The sequence below is a fragment of the Mangifera indica genome, chromosome 2, assembly GCF_011075055.1.
Source record: "Mangifera indica cultivar Alphonso chromosome 2, CATAS_Mindica_2.1, whole genome shotgun sequence".
In the NCBI taxonomy this organism is placed as follows: Eukaryota; Viridiplantae; Streptophyta; class Magnoliopsida; order Sapindales; family Anacardiaceae; genus Mangifera; species Mangifera indica.
In genome coordinates this window covers 2,683,647-2,704,438 of record NC_058138.1, presented here as the reverse complement: position 1 = coordinate 2,704,438, position 20,792 = coordinate 2,683,647, and the positions used below count along the sequence as shown (strand labels likewise).

Here is a 20,792-nt window from a genome sequence, read left to right as displayed (position 1 = left end):
TTATCCGCTGTATGTCTTTGTAGCGTAGCATCTTGTATATGCACGTGTGACATCAACTTTTGTTACTGTGTTTTCAGAGTCAACTGTGGAAAAGCCTAAAAATGCTGGAAGACCTTGGGTTTTATTCCCTGTTCCATCTAGTGTTGGAGTCTTGAGAGTGGAGACTAGATTTTGTTTCTAGAAATATCAATGAAATGAATTTTGACCTCAATTATGAGTGTAGCTGCTCATTATTTTCCTGGTAACATTTTCTGAGTTAATTTAGATGTTAATTTCAGATGTTAGACAATTGCTAATTTGCAGATGTTAGATAACCTGAAAGTCTTTTGGAATGATATTTCGGGAACATTATAATAAGGGCTGGATTCGATTTGGGTCAAGCTAGAATAAGGTCTAATTTGAGATCAGTTTGAATCTAAAAGAGTCAGATTGAGATCGATGAATTGAGGTTTGAAATACAATTTAATGTTGGATTCGATTTGGGTCAACTTGAACTAAATATTCTGATTGGCTTGAACTTGGTTTGTTTTATGAAAACGAGCTCAATCCATTGCTTGAACTCAGTTTGTTTGATCTAAGCTCTAGCAGCTCAATCCATTGAATCTTGTCCCGTTTCTTCAGCACTGTGCGCATATGCATTCTGATCATCATCTCTCAATGGCTGAGGCTCTTGGTAGATTTCTTTGCATCTCTGAGATCTTCTCAGTCCTTTGAGCTCCATCGCCATCTCTTTCATGGGAGGTCTCTTTCTCCCATTCAATCTCAAACATCTCATTGCTCGCTCTGCTAGTGCTTGAATTTCTTCTTCCTCTGCTTCTTCTGCTACTCGTGTATAAAACCTGAAGGAGCTGGTTCTCCTTCGCTAATTTGATAAAGTATGAAATTGGGCTCCTCTCTTCTATGGCTATGGCTAACAAGAAAGGTTTTTCGCTGTTTAAAAGCTCTATGAGCACAACCCAAAGCTATACATATTACTTTTCTCTGTGAATTGATTAGGTTGGTAGTACTCTGGATCCAGGTATTCAAAGGTTCCATGGACTGCTGTGGTCAAGTGTGTTTTATCATCAGGAATAGATGTTGAAGTTCTGAAATCAGAAACTCGTGCACCATACTTCTCATCAAGGAGTATATTTACTGATTTGATGTCATGAAGAAAGATGGGGATCGAGGCTGCAGAATGCATATAAGCTACTGATCTGGCAACTTCACAAGAGATTCTGAGTTGATGCACCCATGAAAGGGAAGACTCTTGTTCTTTGGGGTGATCATGAATATGATGGGAGAGCGTACTATTAATGATGAACTCGTATACCGGTCTCCAAACAACCCAGAAGCTTCACAATGTTTCTATGATGGATTTGCGATAGAATGATAACTTCATTTGTGAATTGCGCAATCTGGCTTTTATTAACTGCATTTGGTTTCTTCACAGCAACGATACTGCCATCAGGTAACATTCCTTTGTACACAGTACTGTATCCTCCCTCGCCGAGAACCTGACTCTGGTTGTAATTGTCTGTTGCTTTTTGAAGCTCCTCTGCTGTAAATGTTTTGGCATGTTCACTTCTTCCATGGGAGGACAATCTCTTTTGTAGCAAGAATCCACCATTTTGTCCGAAGAATTCGTCTTTCCTATTTGTTTCTTCTTTCCCTAAGAAATTTGCATAAATTGTACCCCAATACAAACATGCGAAAAAATCCCAAACCATTGCCTACACCTGAAACAATTAAACTACCAATTATTAGGGATGAAAACGAACCAAGCCGAGCCCAAACACTCGGCTCGAGTTTGGCTCTAATGAAAAATAGAGTGGCTTTAGTTTGGCATGAGTATGAATAAAAATGGGATGACTTGAGTTCGGCTCAGCCCTTAAGTTTGAAGTTCAAAGTTTAATTTGAGTTCATAGTTTAAGTTTGTGGCTTGAGTTCGCTAATTGACAGAATGATGTTGTTTTATCTAATAATAGATTAAATGATATCGTTTTGCAATTGCTTGACATGACACTAATTGAGTCGTAAATTAAATTTGAATCAAATCAAATCATCCCTTGGCTCATGAGTCGGATCACGTTGAATTTTTGCTAGTTCAAGTTTGGCTCGGTTTCAGAAGTGAGCTAACGCTCACGGCCCAAGATTAATTCGAGTTCAATTTAAATGAATTTGGATCAAGTTAAATCAAATCAGGACAACAACATTGTCATCTTATGAAGTGTTGATGTATCGAAACAACCTCAATCAAATGATGATGCGATAGATGTGTGCTTTTAGGCTATTGAATAACAGAGGATAATTACCTAGCAGAGTTACCAGCCCGACTGGGAATTTTTTTCCTTCAGGTTTTCAATTGAGGCCCTGTTGAGTTCCATTTGAAAGGAAGCCATTGGGACAATGGCAATAGAAGTGCTTCTGACTCTTCCTGCAGCTTTCCCTTTTCAGAGGAATCAGAAGTGGTGTTAAGGGATGAATCGAGCTATTTTTCGACAGCATATTACTCTCCAGGATGCTGTTTTCGTCAACCCCAAAAAGATTTCCGATTGAAGCAAAAGCATCACTCCTTTCTGCCATGTAAGTCAGCAGGGGCCCTCACCCCTTTTGCTGTTTGGTTGCTACTCGTACAAGCACATCTCAGAGGTACCATCAACTCTGAATCCGGAGCAAGTCTTGTTGCATTGTAGTAATTCTGATTCCTGAGAGCCTGGCAAGTAGTGAGGCCCTGGAAAGTGTTCTTTGTCAATGAAAACTCTGTGTCATTTTTCCCGATGGTGTATGCAGTCTGGTGGAGATAAACACCGCTGGAGCAAGAACATGAAACCGGCACTATCACGAGCGTTCCGGAGGGCAAACTCTCCTCATTCGATAAGAAATTGTTGATTAGACTGATACTAGAGGCTTCTGAGCCTAAAGGATGGGAAATCCCGGAGGGTGAATTGTAAGATGAGTGCGAGAGAAAGGTTAGAAAAGATTGCATTTTCGGGACCATCACAAAGGTACCCTTTTGCGAGATTTGAGTTTGAAGGGGCTTGGCTGCAATTTTTGGGAGTATTATCTGGGTATTTTTTGTTGGCAATTTGGAAGGCAAGACTGATACATGAAGAAGAAGAAGAAGAAGATTAATGAATGTGGTGTCATAGTTCCTGAATATTTTTGTTGGCTGATGAGTTTGGTTTTGGTAAGGAATTTATGTTATTGTTTTTATGAGCGTGATTAGTGGATGTAATCTTGATTCTAGTGTGAAAAAGGGTTGGATGAAGTTGGATTTTTCTGAAGTGGTAATCAAGTGTTTTCTTCATTAAGGTTATAGTTTGGACATTTTCATTGAGAAAAATTTTAAATTCAAACAAAGTAATAGATATCGGATATATATAAATATTTCATATCATTTGAGATAATAGTAGAAAAAAGATTGTCAACGTTATGGATTGCAAAACTTATAAATAAAAAATGTCATGGAATATGTGTATAAAATGAACAATATATTTATAGAGAACTGGAGTGTTAGACTAGGATGTTATTGTATATTTTATTTTTTTCTCTATTAATTAAAAAAATAAAAGACTAAAATTAAGAGTGTGTTGAGTATTGACTATAATTGTCATTTACACAATGACCAACTCAAAGTGTAGATAGAGACACCCAAAATGCGATAAGCCATTGTGCCAAGACTATATGTGTCATCAATGCACAAATCAACTCAAAGTGTAGATAAAAGCCTCTTCATCCAAAAATAATTGGGAGTGCAAGACCTAACAATTTAATGCTTATCGCATGATCTCCTCAATATGCCAATTTAGTGTTTGACAATTTTTAGATGAGTTGGACAATGACCATGACATTATCTTCTCCCATTTCAATGCTATAACATGGTCGGTAATTCCCGTTAAGATATGTACTAAGATCTATGCATATCTTTGATGTAATTTTACTCGATTAACCCTTTAATTGTTTCGTTTTTAGATATTGCCCTATGAAAATAGTAATAATAAAATTATACACACTTATAACAAGTACTAATTTAGGTACCAGTGATAATATTTCACTCTATGATTCGATAATTTTTAATTTAAAAAAATTAATATCTAATTATATGATAATATATTATCATCGGTATCTAAATTAGTAGTCGTTATAAGCGCATATAGTGATAATATATAGACATAATTTCAATTTTTAAAAGCACAAAAACAAAGACACAGACCAGGAAACGAGCCCTTAATAAATTTCCCAGCCTCCAATGTTTACAAACAAGTCCAAATTCATACCAAAATTTTGAAAAATTTAGGCATTTTTCAAGAAAGTGAATAGCTTTGACTGAGGCAAATTTTAGAGTCAAAGCAATACTGTTTCTAGCCTCTATGATACATGAAAATTTTTGACTAATTTTGAAAATTTTTGAGTCGTTTAGAAATGTCTTAAAAAACAATTATGGTTATTACATAATTGAATTTTGTCATATTAAATAATTTTATCTGTTTTAAAATTGCAGCTAAAATTTCCTGGGCTGAGTCTTCATTTATTTCATCATAGAAATTATGGTTGAACGACATTTTATGATCCCAGGTTTACCTTAATAACATTTTTTCACCTACAAAGTTAAAAAAAAAAAAAAACATTTTCCCACCTAAGGGTGAATGGCAATCCAAGATTCTAGAAATGGTGACATAAAAATTAATGCCGTTGCTATTTAAGAATCTTTGCATTTAATATCCAAGCAAAATTTTAGATCTTGCATTAATTATAATATCAAAGAATTTTGGAATAGTTTAATTATAAATTCAACAACAAAATACATTATAAATTGTGTTTGATGTTATTAAATAATATATTACCATTAAGTGATTTTAAATTAAATATAAAGTATTATCAAATTATTTACCTAATTATGTATTGAAAAAATTATATGCACATTGAATTACTCTTTACATTATAAGGAAAAATCTTTTCATAAAGTAATATAACATCTAACTTTGGATAGAAAGCATTTTATGTTACATATATGAGTTCTGGATTTGACTTTTTACATTTACCCATCTGATGATAAATAGTAATTTGTATACAAAGGAAAATGTGTTACCGTTAAGAGTAGATTTGATCTAAATCAAATTAAACCTAAGGTTGGCTCGAGTTCAAATTGAAGGAATTGATAAACAATGTCATTGGAGGTTGTTAGCGGTGTAAACACAGTCATTGAAGTGGTGAACAATATTACAAATAGTGAAACTAGAAGGACAAATGAGTTTATTTTGAGTCAAGCTACCAAGTTGGAGGTTCATATTGAAATAGACTCCTCTAAGCCAACTTTAATCGAATCCACCCCAAATTACTATGTGATTGAATGATTTTAAATTTGAGATAAAATAACACCTAATCAAATGATAACATATTATCATTAATACACAAATCAATATTCATTATTAATACATATAGTTTTATTTTTTGCTATAAATTGCTTCAATTCTAGCTTATAGACACAATAAAAAACACCACAACCTTCTTTGCTTCATCACATAGTGACATATCACTGTTATAAGTGCATTATTTTAAGGAAAGAATCTTTTCAAATTGTAATATAATATCTACTTTAGATAGCATAACTTGATTGTGACATAAATGCAATCCATATGTGAATTTTAGTATAAATTTCTTCATCTCTAGCTTATGAAAATACAACCAAAAACACCAGACACTTCCTTTATAATTGCTTCATCATGTAAAATCCTCATTTTAGTTGCTTCTTCATCATTTTCCTTATTACTTTTCACATCTACCATGCCCCAACACTTGCATTTGATCTTTGTTGGAGGTTCATATTTCTACATCCTAACCTCATATTTTGCAAGTTTAAAAACTGACTTCCCCTCCAATCTAAGGTTTCAATCACTCATATTTTACCTATATACGACTAACCCCTGCCTTCTAAAAAATCTCAGTTTCACCTCCTCTTCAGGCTCAATTTTTGATCTTTATCAGAGTCCTCCTCCATCTCTAGCATCCTCCATTAAGACTGAGTCATCGGTGTTCTTCACCTTCCCTCGTTGACTCTCTTTGGTGCAAAATCGGGCCAAAATTGAGCGAGAGATCTCACTTGATTTTGATTGGATTTATGCTTACGCGAGTCGCTAGGGAGGAAAGTTGGTGCCGATGATGAGATCTCTCTATTTTGTTCTTGTCATTGGCGCCAACCTTCCTCTTTGGTGACTCGCATCGGCATAAATTTGGTGGAAATTGAGCAAGATCTCTCACTCAATTTTGCACCAATAGGAGTCACTATGGGAGGAAGAAGGATGCCAACAACTTGGTCTTGGTAAAGGAGGATGTTGGAGATGAAGAAGGAGGACACTGATGTCGATCAAAAATTGAATTAAAGAAGGGGTGAAACTGAGATTTTTAAACTTGTAAAAGATGAGGTTGGGGGGTAGAAATAATATTTTGAAACTTAAGAGTAATTTTAAAATATGAGTTTATATAAAAATTTTAAATTATGATTTTACCCCTAATAGTAATAGTAAAATTTAATACATTGGTAGGTATTTAAGTTTTTAAAAGTTACGGATAGAATAATGGAGATACACGAAACTTTGGGTGGGAATAAGTCTTTTGGCCCATTTTTTTGCTATTAGCAAATCTTTGTTTATCCCAACCGTGGATCTTACTGGTGTGATATTGTGTTTTCCAGTGTTTCAAAACCAGATAGTAGTTAAATTGGTTGTTTCACTGATTCATAGTTCGACCGGTTCAATTGGTTTGACAAGTCGGTTTTAATTTAAGCCACTATAATTAAATGAATAATCATAAAAGATTAAATTAACATTTTATACAATTATACAACTATTCCATTAATTTATGTAAGTGTTGAACTTTGTAATTTCAATTTGAGAGATGAATGGAGTTCATTTACGTTTGAGTTCTACTATGAGTTTTACATTTTAACTTTAAGTTTTATCTTTTAAACTTTAAAATTTGAATTTTTAATGATTTTAATATTTAATTAAATTGTGTATAGTGTGAACTGGGTTTTCTTGGGTTAATGCATTTCTTCTAGTTGACCGGTTTTTCTTAGGTTTTCCTGATTAAGAATTGGTTCATAGTAGAACCCGATGAACCAGCCGACTAGGTCTGGTTTTGACAATGTTTCACACCACTCAACATTTATATGTAAAGAATAATTTTTGCTTATAAATTATTAAAAGTCTTTAAATGGTAAAACAAAATTATATATTATATAATATTTAAAATAAAATTTTGCTTTAATGTTTTTATCTTCTCAATATAGTCATTATTATTTTCCCTATTATATTATTTTTGGCTACGAGCTAATTCTAAATTAAAGATGGCAATGAGGTGAGACAGGATAGTATATTGATACCAGTTGTGGAGATATCTTTCTTTGTCTTTGCTTGTGTGGATTTTTGTCTGTTCTCGTTTATTTGGAAAATCCTCACTTAGGGTTGATTTGGAAGATCGCTAACTTTATTTTGACAATAAAACTATATGCATCTAATTTCGAGTATCCAGATGATATGTTATCATATGATTTCGTAATTTTTTTAATTAAAGATAAAATATCATTCAATTCAATTATAAAATTACATATCATATATATACCCAATTGAATACTAAAAAAAATGTATGTACATAATATTGTTTCTAAATGTAAGAGATCTGTTTAAAGAAAAAAGTATGGTGTTAATAAATTACTATTTAAACAGCCTTAAAAGGTAAAATAAAAATATCCATTCCATTTATTATTTCAAAGGAATACAAATATCTAGCATTGAGTATTTCATTAAAGAATTTTCAGCATTGATTGGGAAGGGTCATCGTTAACTTTATTTTGACAATGAAATATATGCATCCGGTTTTGAGTATCAAGATAATATGTTATCGTATCATTTGATAATTTTATTTATTAAAGATAAAATATCATTCAATTAAATTATATAATACTATTAAAGATAAAATATTTACATATCATGTAAATATCCTATTAAATATTAAAAAAAATGTATGTACATAGTATTGTTTCTAAATGTAAGAGAGCTATTTAAAGAAAAAAAATATGTTGTTAATAAATTACTATTTAAACACTTTTAAATGGCAAAATAAAAATATCCATTGCATTTGTTATGTCCAAGGATTACGCATTTCTAGCTTTGATTATTTCATTAAAGTATTTTCAGAATTAATTTTACCACAAATTCCTTCATTCATACTTCTATAAAACAACCAAAAGTTTTAGATTTGATTTTTAGTATAAATTGCTTCGTGTCTAGTTTATGAAACAACAACCAAAACCACCATAAACTTTGCTCTAAATTGCTTCATCATGTCTAATCATCCTTTGAGTTGCTTCTTTGTTATTTTTCTAATTTCTTTTCACATCTCTCAGGCCCCAACACTTGCGATAGACTTTTGTTGGAAGTTTAGGGTTCACATAATCAATGCCTTGTCTCATGACATTCTAAACCTTCATTGTTATTCCTACGATGATGATCTCGGAGAGCATAATCTTGGCGTGGGTGGTGATTTTACGTTTAAATTTGGTCAAAGTCCAGTGTCTACCACTCGTTTTTGGTGTGATATGAAGTATGGATCGAATCATTCTACAACCGTAGATGTTTGGACTGCAAAGATCGGAGATAAGCATTGTTGTCATACTAGAGAATGTTTTTGGTCGGTAAGAGAGGATGGATTCTATTTGAGTAACAATAATCAATCATGGGTTAAATGGTATAATTGGCCATGATTGTATAATGTTGAATGATATTAAATAATTGTTAAATGCAATGAAGTTGAATTGCATATCGTATTATGTATCGAAAATTTAATTTTTCTTATTGTATATCGCATATCATATCGTATTGTAGAATACGTTTTTTAAATATAATAATAAAATAATAATCTTATAAAATAACATAAGCACTTTTTAAAATTTTTAATTTTTGAAATACATTATCACGTCATTACCATTCCAAAATTGTGTATCGATTTGTATTAATATGATACATATCATATCAATTTAATATATTTTAAAATATATATAATTTTTTATTTGTATCATATTATATTATAAAATACGTATCTTGTTTCGTATTGGTCAAAACAATATCACTTTAATAGAATCAAATTAAGTTTATCTAGGTTTGTAAGATCATTTTGATGATATGTTGTCATGCAATTGAATATTACTTTATTCTTAATTTAAAATCACTCTATCATATAGTATTATTGATTTTGATGATACGAATTCCATTTTCAAAGCAATAATTCATAGGCTTCATATAATGATCGTTGTTATTTTTTCTGAATATTTTTGCCTGGTGAAAATATATCAATTTTACAATAAATTTATAAAAATAATAAATGAAAATTTTCTATTCAAAACAATGCTTCTGGTTTATAAATTATGAAGAATCTTAAAAATTGTAAAATTACAAATGCTGCATTGATTATTCTATTACAGTAAAATTACCAACTTCATAAATAACATAAACACATTTGGTAATTTTTTTATTGAAGTTAAAATATCATTCAATTAAATTAATGTAGATACCAGTTGAATACTAAAAAAAATGTATATACATAATGTTGTTTCTAAATGTAAGAGATCTATTTAAAGTAAAAAAATATGTTGTTAATAAATTACTATTTAAACACGTTTAACTGGTAAAATAAAAATATCTAGCTTTGGTTATTTCATTAAAGTATTTTCAGAATTAATTTGACCACAAATTCCTTCATCCATACTTCTATAGAACAACCAAAAGTTTTAGATTTGATTTTTAGTATAAATTGCTTTGTGTCTAGTTTATGAAACAACAACCAAAACCGCCATAAACTTTGCTCAAAATTGCTTCATCATGCATAATCATCCTTTGAGTTGCTTCTTCGTTATTTTTCTAATTTCTTTTCACATCTCTCAGGCCCCAACACTTGCGATAGACTTTTGTTGGAAGTTTAGGGTTCACATAATCAATGCCTTGTCTCATGACATTCTAAACCTTCATTGTTATTCCTACGATGATGATCTCGGAGAGCATAATCTTGGCGTGGGTGGTGATTTTACGTTTAAATTTGGTCAAAGTCCAGTGTCTACCACTCGTTTTTGGTGTGATATGAAGTATGGATCGAGTCATTCTACAAACGTAGATGTTTGGAATGCAAAGATCGGAGATAAGCATTGTTGTCATACTAGAGAATGTTTTTGGTCGGTAAGAGAGGATGGATTCTATTTGAGTGACAATAATCAATCATGGGTTAAATGGTATAATTGGCCATGATTGTATAATGTTGAATGATATTAAATAATTGTTAAATGCAAAGAAGTCGAATTACATATCGTATTATGTATCGAAAATTTAATTTTCCTTATTGTGTATTGGATATCGTATCATATGATACGTCTTTTTAAATATAATAATAAAATAATAATCTTATATTGCAAACACTTTTTAAAAATTTGAATTTTTGAAATACATTGTCACACCATTACCATTCGAAAATGGTATATTGATCTATATTGGTATGATACATATCTTATTAATTAAATACACCTTAAAATATATATAATTTTTTATTTGTATCATATCATATCATAAAGTATGTATCTTGTATCGTATTGGTCAAAACAACATCACTTTAGTCTATACAAATTGAGTTTATCTAGGTTTGTAAGATCATTCTAATGATGTGTTATCATACATTGAGTGTTATGTTATTCTTTATTCAAAATCACCCTATCACATAGTATTATTGATTTTGATGAAGCGAATTCCATTGTCAAAGCAATAATTCAGAGGCTTCATATAATAATCATTTTATTTTTCTGGATATTTTTGCCTGGTTAAAATATATCAATTTTACAATAAACTTATAAAAATAATAAATGTAAAATTTCTATTCAAACAATGGTTCTGATTTTTAAATTATGAAGAATCTTAAAAATTGTAAAATAAAAGTGACTGTCATACTTTTTTTACAATTCTTATCCTAGCAAATTTACAAATGCTGCATTGATTATTCTATTACAGTCAAAATCTTTATAAAACCCTGATTGGCTAGTCGTAATTAGATTTTGGTAATTTTCTTATACTAAGAGTGATGTGATAAATAATACAAGAGTTAATATGAATACTTATTATTAAAAGATTTTATTACTAACTTCACTTTATATATTAAAAATTACTAAAGTAATTTTAATTTTGTTATAATTTTATATTTACTTATCACTTTTTTAGGATAAAGATGCCATAATTTTTGATTAAGATAACATGTAACATGTAGAATATTTTAGAAAAAAAAATATCAACAGTAAGATATCAACACGAAAAAAATAATTTAATGAATTAATGGCATAATTTGACAAGAAAAGAAATTCATTATAACCAAATAAATATATATTAATTTATACTTAGAAATCTTTTAAATGTTTTTAAATAAAATAATTTCTTAGAAATATTTTATAATGGTCAATTAAACACAATAATTATTTATACTTGCCAAATTTAATGAAAAACAGTAATAATTTACATGCATTTATCTTCCAGCTTATTTTTGCGGTGATATTTCATTTTTTAGGCCAAAGAACTATTTCCCACTTAAGTTTTAGTTTAATCTTAAAAGCACATTCGTGAGAGTTGAAAAACCCACACACTCACCCATGTGTTAACTATCATTAAATTTTTCAGTTAGATACAAGGGTAAAAAATGAAATATACCCCTAAACCCAAAAATCTTGAAATTTTTATCATTCCTCTCAGGTTTTAAAAACTAACACTTCACCCCTCATTCTCAAAGTTTGAAAAGTTTAGATTTCATCTGTAAGGTTATTTTCCTTTCTCTGAACACCACAATTATGATCGACGATTAGTGCTTTCCACCTATTTTCCAAATCCATCCATGAAAGAGGGCCACCTACCACCACAAGGGACGATGAAGGGTGGGTGAAACGAATCAAAAAGGAAGAAGCGCTGATGCTTCAATTCAAAAAGGACCGTCAGTTTTTGTCCAACATTAGCTTCTTTTTTTTTCCGATTCGCATGACAAAGGCTTTGTCTGGAGTAGATTCGTTGGAAATCAAAGTTGGAGCTGGAGTAAAACGCTAGGACAACTTTTTCCTTTTCGATTCGTCATGTTGATGCTTCTTCCTTTGTAGTGGGATATTGTCGACAGTGGCAGAGAGAGAAGGGAGGAGAATAGTGGCCATTGTCGTCGATGATGTTAGACAACAAAAAACCCTTTAGGGGTGGAATGTTACTTTTTCAAAGTTGAGGTGGGGTGAAATGTTACTTCAAAATACCTGAGAGGTAAAATGAAATAAAATTATATATTTTTTAATATGAAAGGTAAAATGATGATTTTACCCTTGTATTTAATTGAAAATTTTAATAACAATTAACCTATCAGTGGGTGTTTAAGTTTCTAAACCATCGTTGGTATGATTTTGAGATTAGGCTAAAACATGAGTGGGAAATAGTTCTTTGGCTTAAAAAATGAAATATCACCACAAAGATAGGCTGGAAGATGAATGCATGTAAATTATTATTGTTTTTGGTGAAATCTGACATGTATAAATAATTATTATGTTTGGTTGACAAAAATAAAATTTTCCTAAAATATTATTTTACTTAAAAACACTTAAAAGGTAGTTAGGTATAAATTAATATTTATTGTTTTTGGTTAAAATGAATTTCTTTTTTTGTCAAATTATGCCATTAATTCATTAAATTATTTTTTTAAAATTGTTATCTTATTGCCAATATATTTTTTTCTAAAATATTTTACATGTTACATGTTATCTCAATTAAAAATTATGGTATTTTTGTCCTAAAAATGTAATAAGTAAATATTAAAATACAACAAAATTCTATGCACAGAACATTTTATCACCATTAGTTTGTAAAATAATATTAATTGTAAGTGCATTATTTTAAGGAAAGAGTCTTTTCAAATGGTAATATAACATCTGCTTTAGATAGCACAACTTGATTGTGATTTGTGACATAAATGCAATCTATATTTGAATTTTAGTATAAATTTATTGATCTCTAGCTTATGAAACAACCTTTATAATTGCTTCTTCATGTATAATCCTCATTTGAGTTGCTGCTTCATCATTTTCCTGACTACTTTCGACATCTCCCATGCCTTAACACTTGCATTTGATCTTTGTTGGAGGTTCAAAGTTCATATAATCAATGCCCTGTCTCACGACGATCTAATTCTTCATTGTTATTCCAAGGATGATGATCTCTGAGAGCATAATATAACATCCCTGGTCCAATAACCCGACCCACTATTAAGATATGGTCCAATAGACACACAGTCTATCATGGCTACACTGATGATCTCGGAGAGCATAATCTTGGCGTGGGTGGTGATTTTACGTTTAAAGTTGGTCAAAGTCCAATATATGTCACTCGTTTTTGGTGTGATATGCAGTATGGATCGAGTCATTCTACAAACGTTGATGTTTGGAACACAAAGATCGGAGATAAGCATTGTTGTCATACTAGAGAATGTTTTTGGTCGGTAAGAGAGGATGGATTCTATTTGAGTGACAATAATCAATCATGGGTTAAATGGTATAATTGGCCATGATTGTATAATGTTGAATGATATTAAATAATTGTTAAATGCAAAGAAGTCGAATTGCATATCAAATTATGTATCAAAAATTTAATTTTCTTTATTGTTTATCACATATCATATCGTATCGTATAAGTGGATACGTTTTTTAAATATAATAATAAAATAATAACTTATCAAATAACATAAGCATTTTTAAAAATTTTGAATTTTTGAAATACATTGTCACGTTATTAACATAAGCATTGACAAACAATTCAAAAGAACAGTTGTAGTTCCGTATGGGGATTAGGAGTTATTTAGATGATTATTCAATGGCAAATTTTCTGATTTGGAACTTCAGTGTTCCAACCTAAAGTTTAATTGACTAAGTACCCTCTGGTTAATTTGGGAATAATGCCAAGTTTAAATGTCTTTTTAAATATTTGATTGATACTGCATCATATCTCTTTTCATCATTCTCAGTCAATATACCTAGTTTCTCTTATTGGAGAAATGCCCTTGATTTTTTATTATTATGCCTGTTTTATGTGTTTTATACATCTAACTGTTTTTATCATTATACTATGGTAGCCAATTGGTGTATTATATAGTATATTAAAAACCAAATTTTCGTATCGTGTATTGTATCATATGGTATAATACACTTTGTATAAGCTAAAATAATAAAATATTAATAAAAGTAAAAATAAAAAATTCTAGTTGACATGTTATCATTTTAAAAAATATCATAAACACTTTGCAAATTTAAAATTTTTCATATACATTCCTACTATATCTTCATTTTCCCTAAAAGGGTGTAATGATTTATATCAATAATATGTGTCATATTATATGACATTTCACTGTTTTCACTTGTATCACACCATATAATAAAAAACATATCATGTATCATAGAATACTATTATCCATGGTTCTTACCTCTTACTTGGTATGAAGTTGAATCGTATGGAGAAGATGAGTACCTCGTACTTAGTTTTAATATTTTGGTAGATTCTCCTTTTTAGGTGTATAAACATTGATCATTCTAGAATTGGAAGGGAGCATTTGAAGAAGCATTGGCCATAACTATATGAAAAGATGATGCAACTTTATTCAACTAACTAATCTCAAATTGTTAGATTTGAATTATACAAATTTAAAACTAATATGTCTTGATGTTATTTTCTCTCTTTTAATGTTAGGGAAGACTGAGATACTTTCAATTAGAGATAAAGTAAATAGTTATATCATCCAATCACATAATGTAATGTCAACATGTTTGTATCTGTAAATATATATACTATTACTCAAACTTTAATGTGATATCATGCACTTGGAGTTATGCTTTGGGAGATATAGTAAATATTGCTAATTTAGAGAATATTAGTCATTATTTGTTTTTGTTTGTTTTCAATTCATGCCTTAAACTTACTACAACAGTCTCCATATTCTAGTAAATTGGATATGATTTTTCCATGTTCAAGAGAAATAAAGTTTGTATTCACTCAAAATATGTAATTAGTGGAATGCAATTGTAACATCCCTAGACAAAACCCATGTCGACAAAGCCGAAAAGCAAAGTGAATGGGATGTTACATCAATCCATTGGAATTTTGGTATAAGATATTAATTATAAGAGATTGAGCCTCATACTTGAAAGTGTAGACAGAGAATGAAATTATTTCTTAATTATATATCTTGCTTTACTATGTAATTCATTTTAATTCTTTTCTTTTAAAATGCATTATTTGCTTTTTCATATTTCTTGTGTTTGTTTGTTTGTTTTTTTTTTTTTTGGTAAAAGAAAAGATTGATCTTGTAACAAAGTAATTTTGAGAGCAAAAGAAAAATATGGAATCATCATTATTCAAAGATAAATTACTTACCTTCCTTCATTAATTTGCTTTATATATTCTGAACTTTTCTTTTTTCTTACTTCATTTATATATTCCTCCTCCTTTTTATTTTTCGCCATTAGTCATTTTATAACAAAAAATTATTAATCATTTAAATAAGACTGAGTGATTTTTAATTAGAGATAGACTAACATCAAATCACATGATAATACATTAGCACTTATGCCTATGTATGTATCAATTTTTAGTGCACATACAACAATTTAACGTTAAAAAAAATATTGTACCTATATCTTGCTATACTTATATTCAATTGTTATAATTAAAGTTTCCTTTAATATAAAATTAATTCTTTAAGTATTTAGTAGAAAAGTATAATTATATACATTAACAGTGATGTGGTTATCATAGTCAATCGATGGTAGAACTTTTTTAAGTGTTTAATCATTAAATCAGTAAAAATTAATTAATTACTTTCTACTTAATTTGGGAATAATGCAAAGTTTAAATGCTTTTTTGAATATTTGATTGACACTGCAGAATGTCTCGGTTAACTGACCAAGTTCTTTCTCTTATTGAATATCAATGTCCTGGATTTTTTAATTATTATTTCTGCTATTTGTGTCCTATGAATCTAATTGTTCTTACCTCTTGCTTGGTATTGAGTTGAACCATTTGAAGAAGATGAGCACCTCTTACCTGGTTTTAACATTTTGGTGGATTCTCCTTTTTAGTTGTATGGAGGTTAATCACTCTAGAGTTGCAAGGGAGCATTTGAAGAAGCACCAGCCATGACTATATAAAAAGCAACTATATATACACACTTTTGAATACACAATTATGTATCAAATAATGTGTTATTATTTGATTAAGTGTTACTTTATTCTTAATTTAAAATCATTCAATCATAATGATACATCATCTGATAATCAATTGTGTATTAAAAAAATGTGTACACATAGCTTTATTGTTGTATAGGACTATGCAAGTTTAGTCAATTAACTAATCTCAAGTTGTTATAGATTGAATTTGTTAGACCACTCAAAGTATATACTAGGAAAAGGAAGGGAGCACTAGAGAAGGGAAAGGAGCCAAAAGGCAAAACAATCACAACAAGAGACCATGTGGTACGAGAAGAGGAAATAAGCAAAGAGGTGATGATTGAGATTGCTTTTTAACTTGGAAAATGAGGAGTATGGTTTTTCAGAGAATTGAGAAGTAAACTTTGTATTGGGGAGGTAACGACACTTTGAAATAGCTGATGAAATGAGTGATTGTATTCAACACTTAGTCATATAAAAAAAATTGAGTTCTCTCCATGTCATTGGTTGATCGGAATTAGAGATATTTTGTACAAATTCTGGCGTGGATTGAATTTTTCTTTGCAGGAACAGCTGAGAATCCATTAGAATTATACAAATTTAAAACTACTATGTCTTGATGTATGTCCTCTTTTCAAAAGTTAGAGAAGTTGAATGTTGATAGTGTTGTTAAATGGGAATCTGAAAGTAGTGGTAATACTAAAATTGTTCAATTTAGTAGTGCTTAACAATACTTTATAGTCATTTACCTATACATCTCTTTTTAATAAATAAAGGAGTTGTATGAAGATCTCATGAACTAGCATTTTAATGATATATGATAGGTTTTAAGGGTTTGCTCAAAAGAACTGAGAATCTAACTTTAGTAAACATCGCTAATTTAGAGTGTATTAATTGTTATATGATTGAATTATATTGAATTAGAGATAATAATAAACGATTACATTATTCAATTAAATGATGATACATCAAAATGTTTGTATTTGTTAGCATATATAATGTCATTGAAACTTTGAATGTGATGCCTGCATTTGGAGTTATGCTTTCGGAGATTATTAAGCATTATTTATTTATTTTGTTTTGAATTTGTGTCTTAAACTTACTGCAACAGTTCCATATTCTAATAAATTGGACCTTATAGATATTGTATGTGTTTAAATGGATTTTGACACTTGTTTGTTAGGAGCTCCGTCTAACACATTTTTCTAAGCTTAATCGTGTCAAATTTTGTATTTTACATTAAATTTCAAGAGGAATAAAGTTTGTGTTTACTCAAAAACTGTAATTAATGGAATGCAATTGTAACACCCCTACACAAAACCAATGTTGACATAGCCCAAAAGGAAAGTGGAATGGATGTTGCATCAATCCATTGGAATTTTGGTGTATGTATTCATTATAAGGGGTTGAGCCTCTTACTTGAGAGCATATGTATAAAATGAAATTGTTTCTTAATTATATACCTTGCTTTATCATGTTATTCGTTTTAATCTCTTTTTTTTATCATGGATTCTTTACTTTTCATATTTCTTGTGTTTGTGCTTTTTTTCAAGTAAAAGAAAATATTGATCTTGTAATTAAACAATTTTGAGGGCAAAGGCAAAGAATGAAATCATCATTATTCAAAGATAAATCACATACCTCTCTTCATTAATTTGCTTTTATATATTCTGAACATTTCTCTTTTCCTACTTCATTTATATATTCCTTCTTCCTATTTTCTCCTTTTTTTTACATTTCATAACAAATAGTTATTAATTTTGTGAATAAGATCGGATTATTTTGAAATAGAGATAGGGTAACATCTAATTACATAATAAAATATTAACATTTATATCTGTGTATATATTAATTGTCAGTGCACTTACAGTAGTTTACCCAAAAAAAAAAAGACTTCAAACATATATATATATATTGCTATACTTATATCCATTTGTTATAATTAAAATTTCCCTTGATATAAAATTAATTTTTTCAACATTTATTAGAATAGTATAATTATATCCATTAACAACAATGAGTACAAACACAAGTATAAATGTTTGTAATTGTATTTGTTTCCAATTTTGGAGCATAAAAATTACTGTATATCTAATTTTTTAAATTGTAAGTTTATACTTTTATTTTTCCTTAGCATCTCTAACTGAATGAGTGAAAACAGAGTACATATTGATTTTCTATGCATGAAGATCCAGACATTAACAACATGCATCAAATAAACTTCAAACATTGTTGATAATTTTTATGCAAATTTGTTCCTCTGATACATTCTTCTTTTTCAGTATAGATATTGATTTCCTCTTCCCGAAGAAAAGAATATTTCTGCATGTTTTTTAATATCGAATATATATTTGCATTGATTTAAAGATGGAACCAGGCAGCCTTGAGATCAAAGGCAAAGGATAGAACCATTGTTATTATATTCAACATCACTTCTCCTAGCTTTATATATTCCTTCTTTTTCTGTTCTTCTTTTTTCACTTACCATTTCAAACACAACTCTGTCCTTTTACACACACACACACACCAAAAAAAAAAAAAAAAGCCATGGAAATTGTCACTTCCGTTGGTGGGAAGCTAGCTGACAATGTGTTTGCAGCTGCCGGTGATCAACTTGTTTATTTGTTTCAGTACAATGACAACATTCAAAAATTGAAAAAGCAAGTTGAGAAGCTGAGGGATAGCAGAGACATGGTGCAAAAGAAAATCGAGTCTGCTGAAAGAAATGGAGAGATCATCCTTGATGTTGTTCAAAAGTGGTTAGCTGAAGTTGATGACGTTTCTGCAAAAGCTGAAAAGTTTTTGGAAGATGAAGGCAAAGCCAACACGAGGTGCCCCATAGAGTGGTGCATTCAACGTTGTCGATTTAGTAAGGAGGCAAAAAAGCATACTTTGACGATTTTTCATCAACTTCAAGATTTAGGAAAGTTCGAGAGTGTGTCATATCCTGCTCCTCCATCTGGAATTACATTGTCATCTCAGGTAATTAATTCTAGCACATTCAAATCTAGAAATTCTATTAAGAAGGAAGTTATGAAGGCCTTAATTGATGATAAAAATGTCAGCAAAATTGGAATATGTGGTATGGGGGGTATCGGTAAAACCACACTAGTTAAAGAAATCAGCCACCATGTAAAAGAAGCCAAGGAGTATGATGTTGTCGCGATGGCTGTTGTCTCTCACACCTCTAATATAATGAATATTCAAGGTGAGATTGCTGAAATGTTGGGTTTAAATTTTCTTCCGACTCATTCTAAATTAGCAAGAGCAGGTTCATTATGGGAGAGAATAAAAAAAGAGAAGCGAGTCCTTATAATCTTAGACGATGTTTGGGAGATAATTACATTGGATGAGATCGGTATTCCTTTTGGGAATGACCATAGAGGATGTAAAATTTTGATCACCTCTCGAAGCAAAGATGTATGTAATGGAATGGAGTGCCAAAAGATATACACAGTTGAAACTTTATCTAAACAAGAATCCTGGGAACTTTTTAGTAAGATTGCAGGCTCGATTGTTGAAAATTATGATATTCATCCAATTGCAAGAGAGGTAAATACTAAATGTGGGGGATTGCCACTTGCAATTGTGACAATAGCGCGAGCCTTAAGAGGCAAGAACAAGCATATGTGGAGCAACGCAACACAACAACTTAAAATATCTACCCCTTTAAGCATCCCAGAGTTGGGGAAAAATGTTATTTCATCTCTGGAACTAAGCTTCAATTACCTAGAAAACGAAACAAAATCACTTTTTCTGTTTTGTAGCTTATTTCCAGAGGATTACAAAATTTCTGTTGAAGATTTGGTCAGATATTGGGCAGGTTTGAAGTGGTTTGAAGATACCCATGAGGCAATTGAGGTCGTCAGAAACAGAGTTCATGCTATTATAAGTATTAAGTACTATAACCTCTTCTTTTCTCTTGATTGAAGAAGGTGAAAGGTATGTAAGAATGCATGATGTTATCCATAATTTTGCAAAAGCTATAGCTCCTAGGCATAAATTCATGGAAAATGCTACATTGGGACATAGAGATACATTTGAAGATTTCACATGTATCTCATTGATGACAAATTATCTTGGCGAGTTGCCTAATGAGTTGGAATACCTAAATTTGCAGGCTCTATTGTTGCATGAAAGTTTGGTTGTCTCTAGTATTTTCTTTGAGCAAATGAATAATCTCAAAGTTTTAAATTGGAGGCGAACATACATCGAGACATTACCTAATTCATTTTCATTTCTCACAAGTCTTAGAACATTAGATGTTAGTGCTTCCAAGTTGGTTGATCTATCAGTAATTGGAAGGCTAAGTAAACTTGAGATTCTTTCACTTTCTAATTCTAGACTTGTTAAGGAGATCCCTTCATCCTTTAGTCAATTAACTCATCTCAGGTTGTTAGATTTGAATAAGATGAATTTAGATTTAATACCTCGTGGTGTTATATCCTCTCTTCCGAAGTTAGAGGAGTTGTATGTTAATCATTTTGTTAAATGGGAATCTGAAAGCTGTAGTAATGCCAATCTTGTTGAGTTAGAAGCCTTGTCCCAA

General features: G+C 30.4%; 1 protein-coding gene and 1 pseudogene across 1 annotated transcript; one reads left to right on the top strand and one right to left on the bottom strand.

Annotated features, from left to right (window-relative positions):
- Positions 1 to 589: 589 nt before the first annotated feature.
- LOC123203645 lies at positions 590 to 15,541 on the bottom strand (annotated as a pseudogene).
- Positions 15,542 to 18,790: 3,249 nt separating this feature from the next.
- LOC123203582 (disease resistance protein At4g27190-like) lies at positions 18,791 to 20,173 on the top strand. Its single transcript, XM_044620015.1, has one exon. It carries the CDS (start codon positions 18,791 to 18,793, stop codon positions 20,171 to 20,173), a length of 1,383 nt encoding a protein of 460 aa, XP_044475950.1.
- The last annotated feature ends 619 nt before the right edge of the window (positions 20,174 to 20,792 follow it).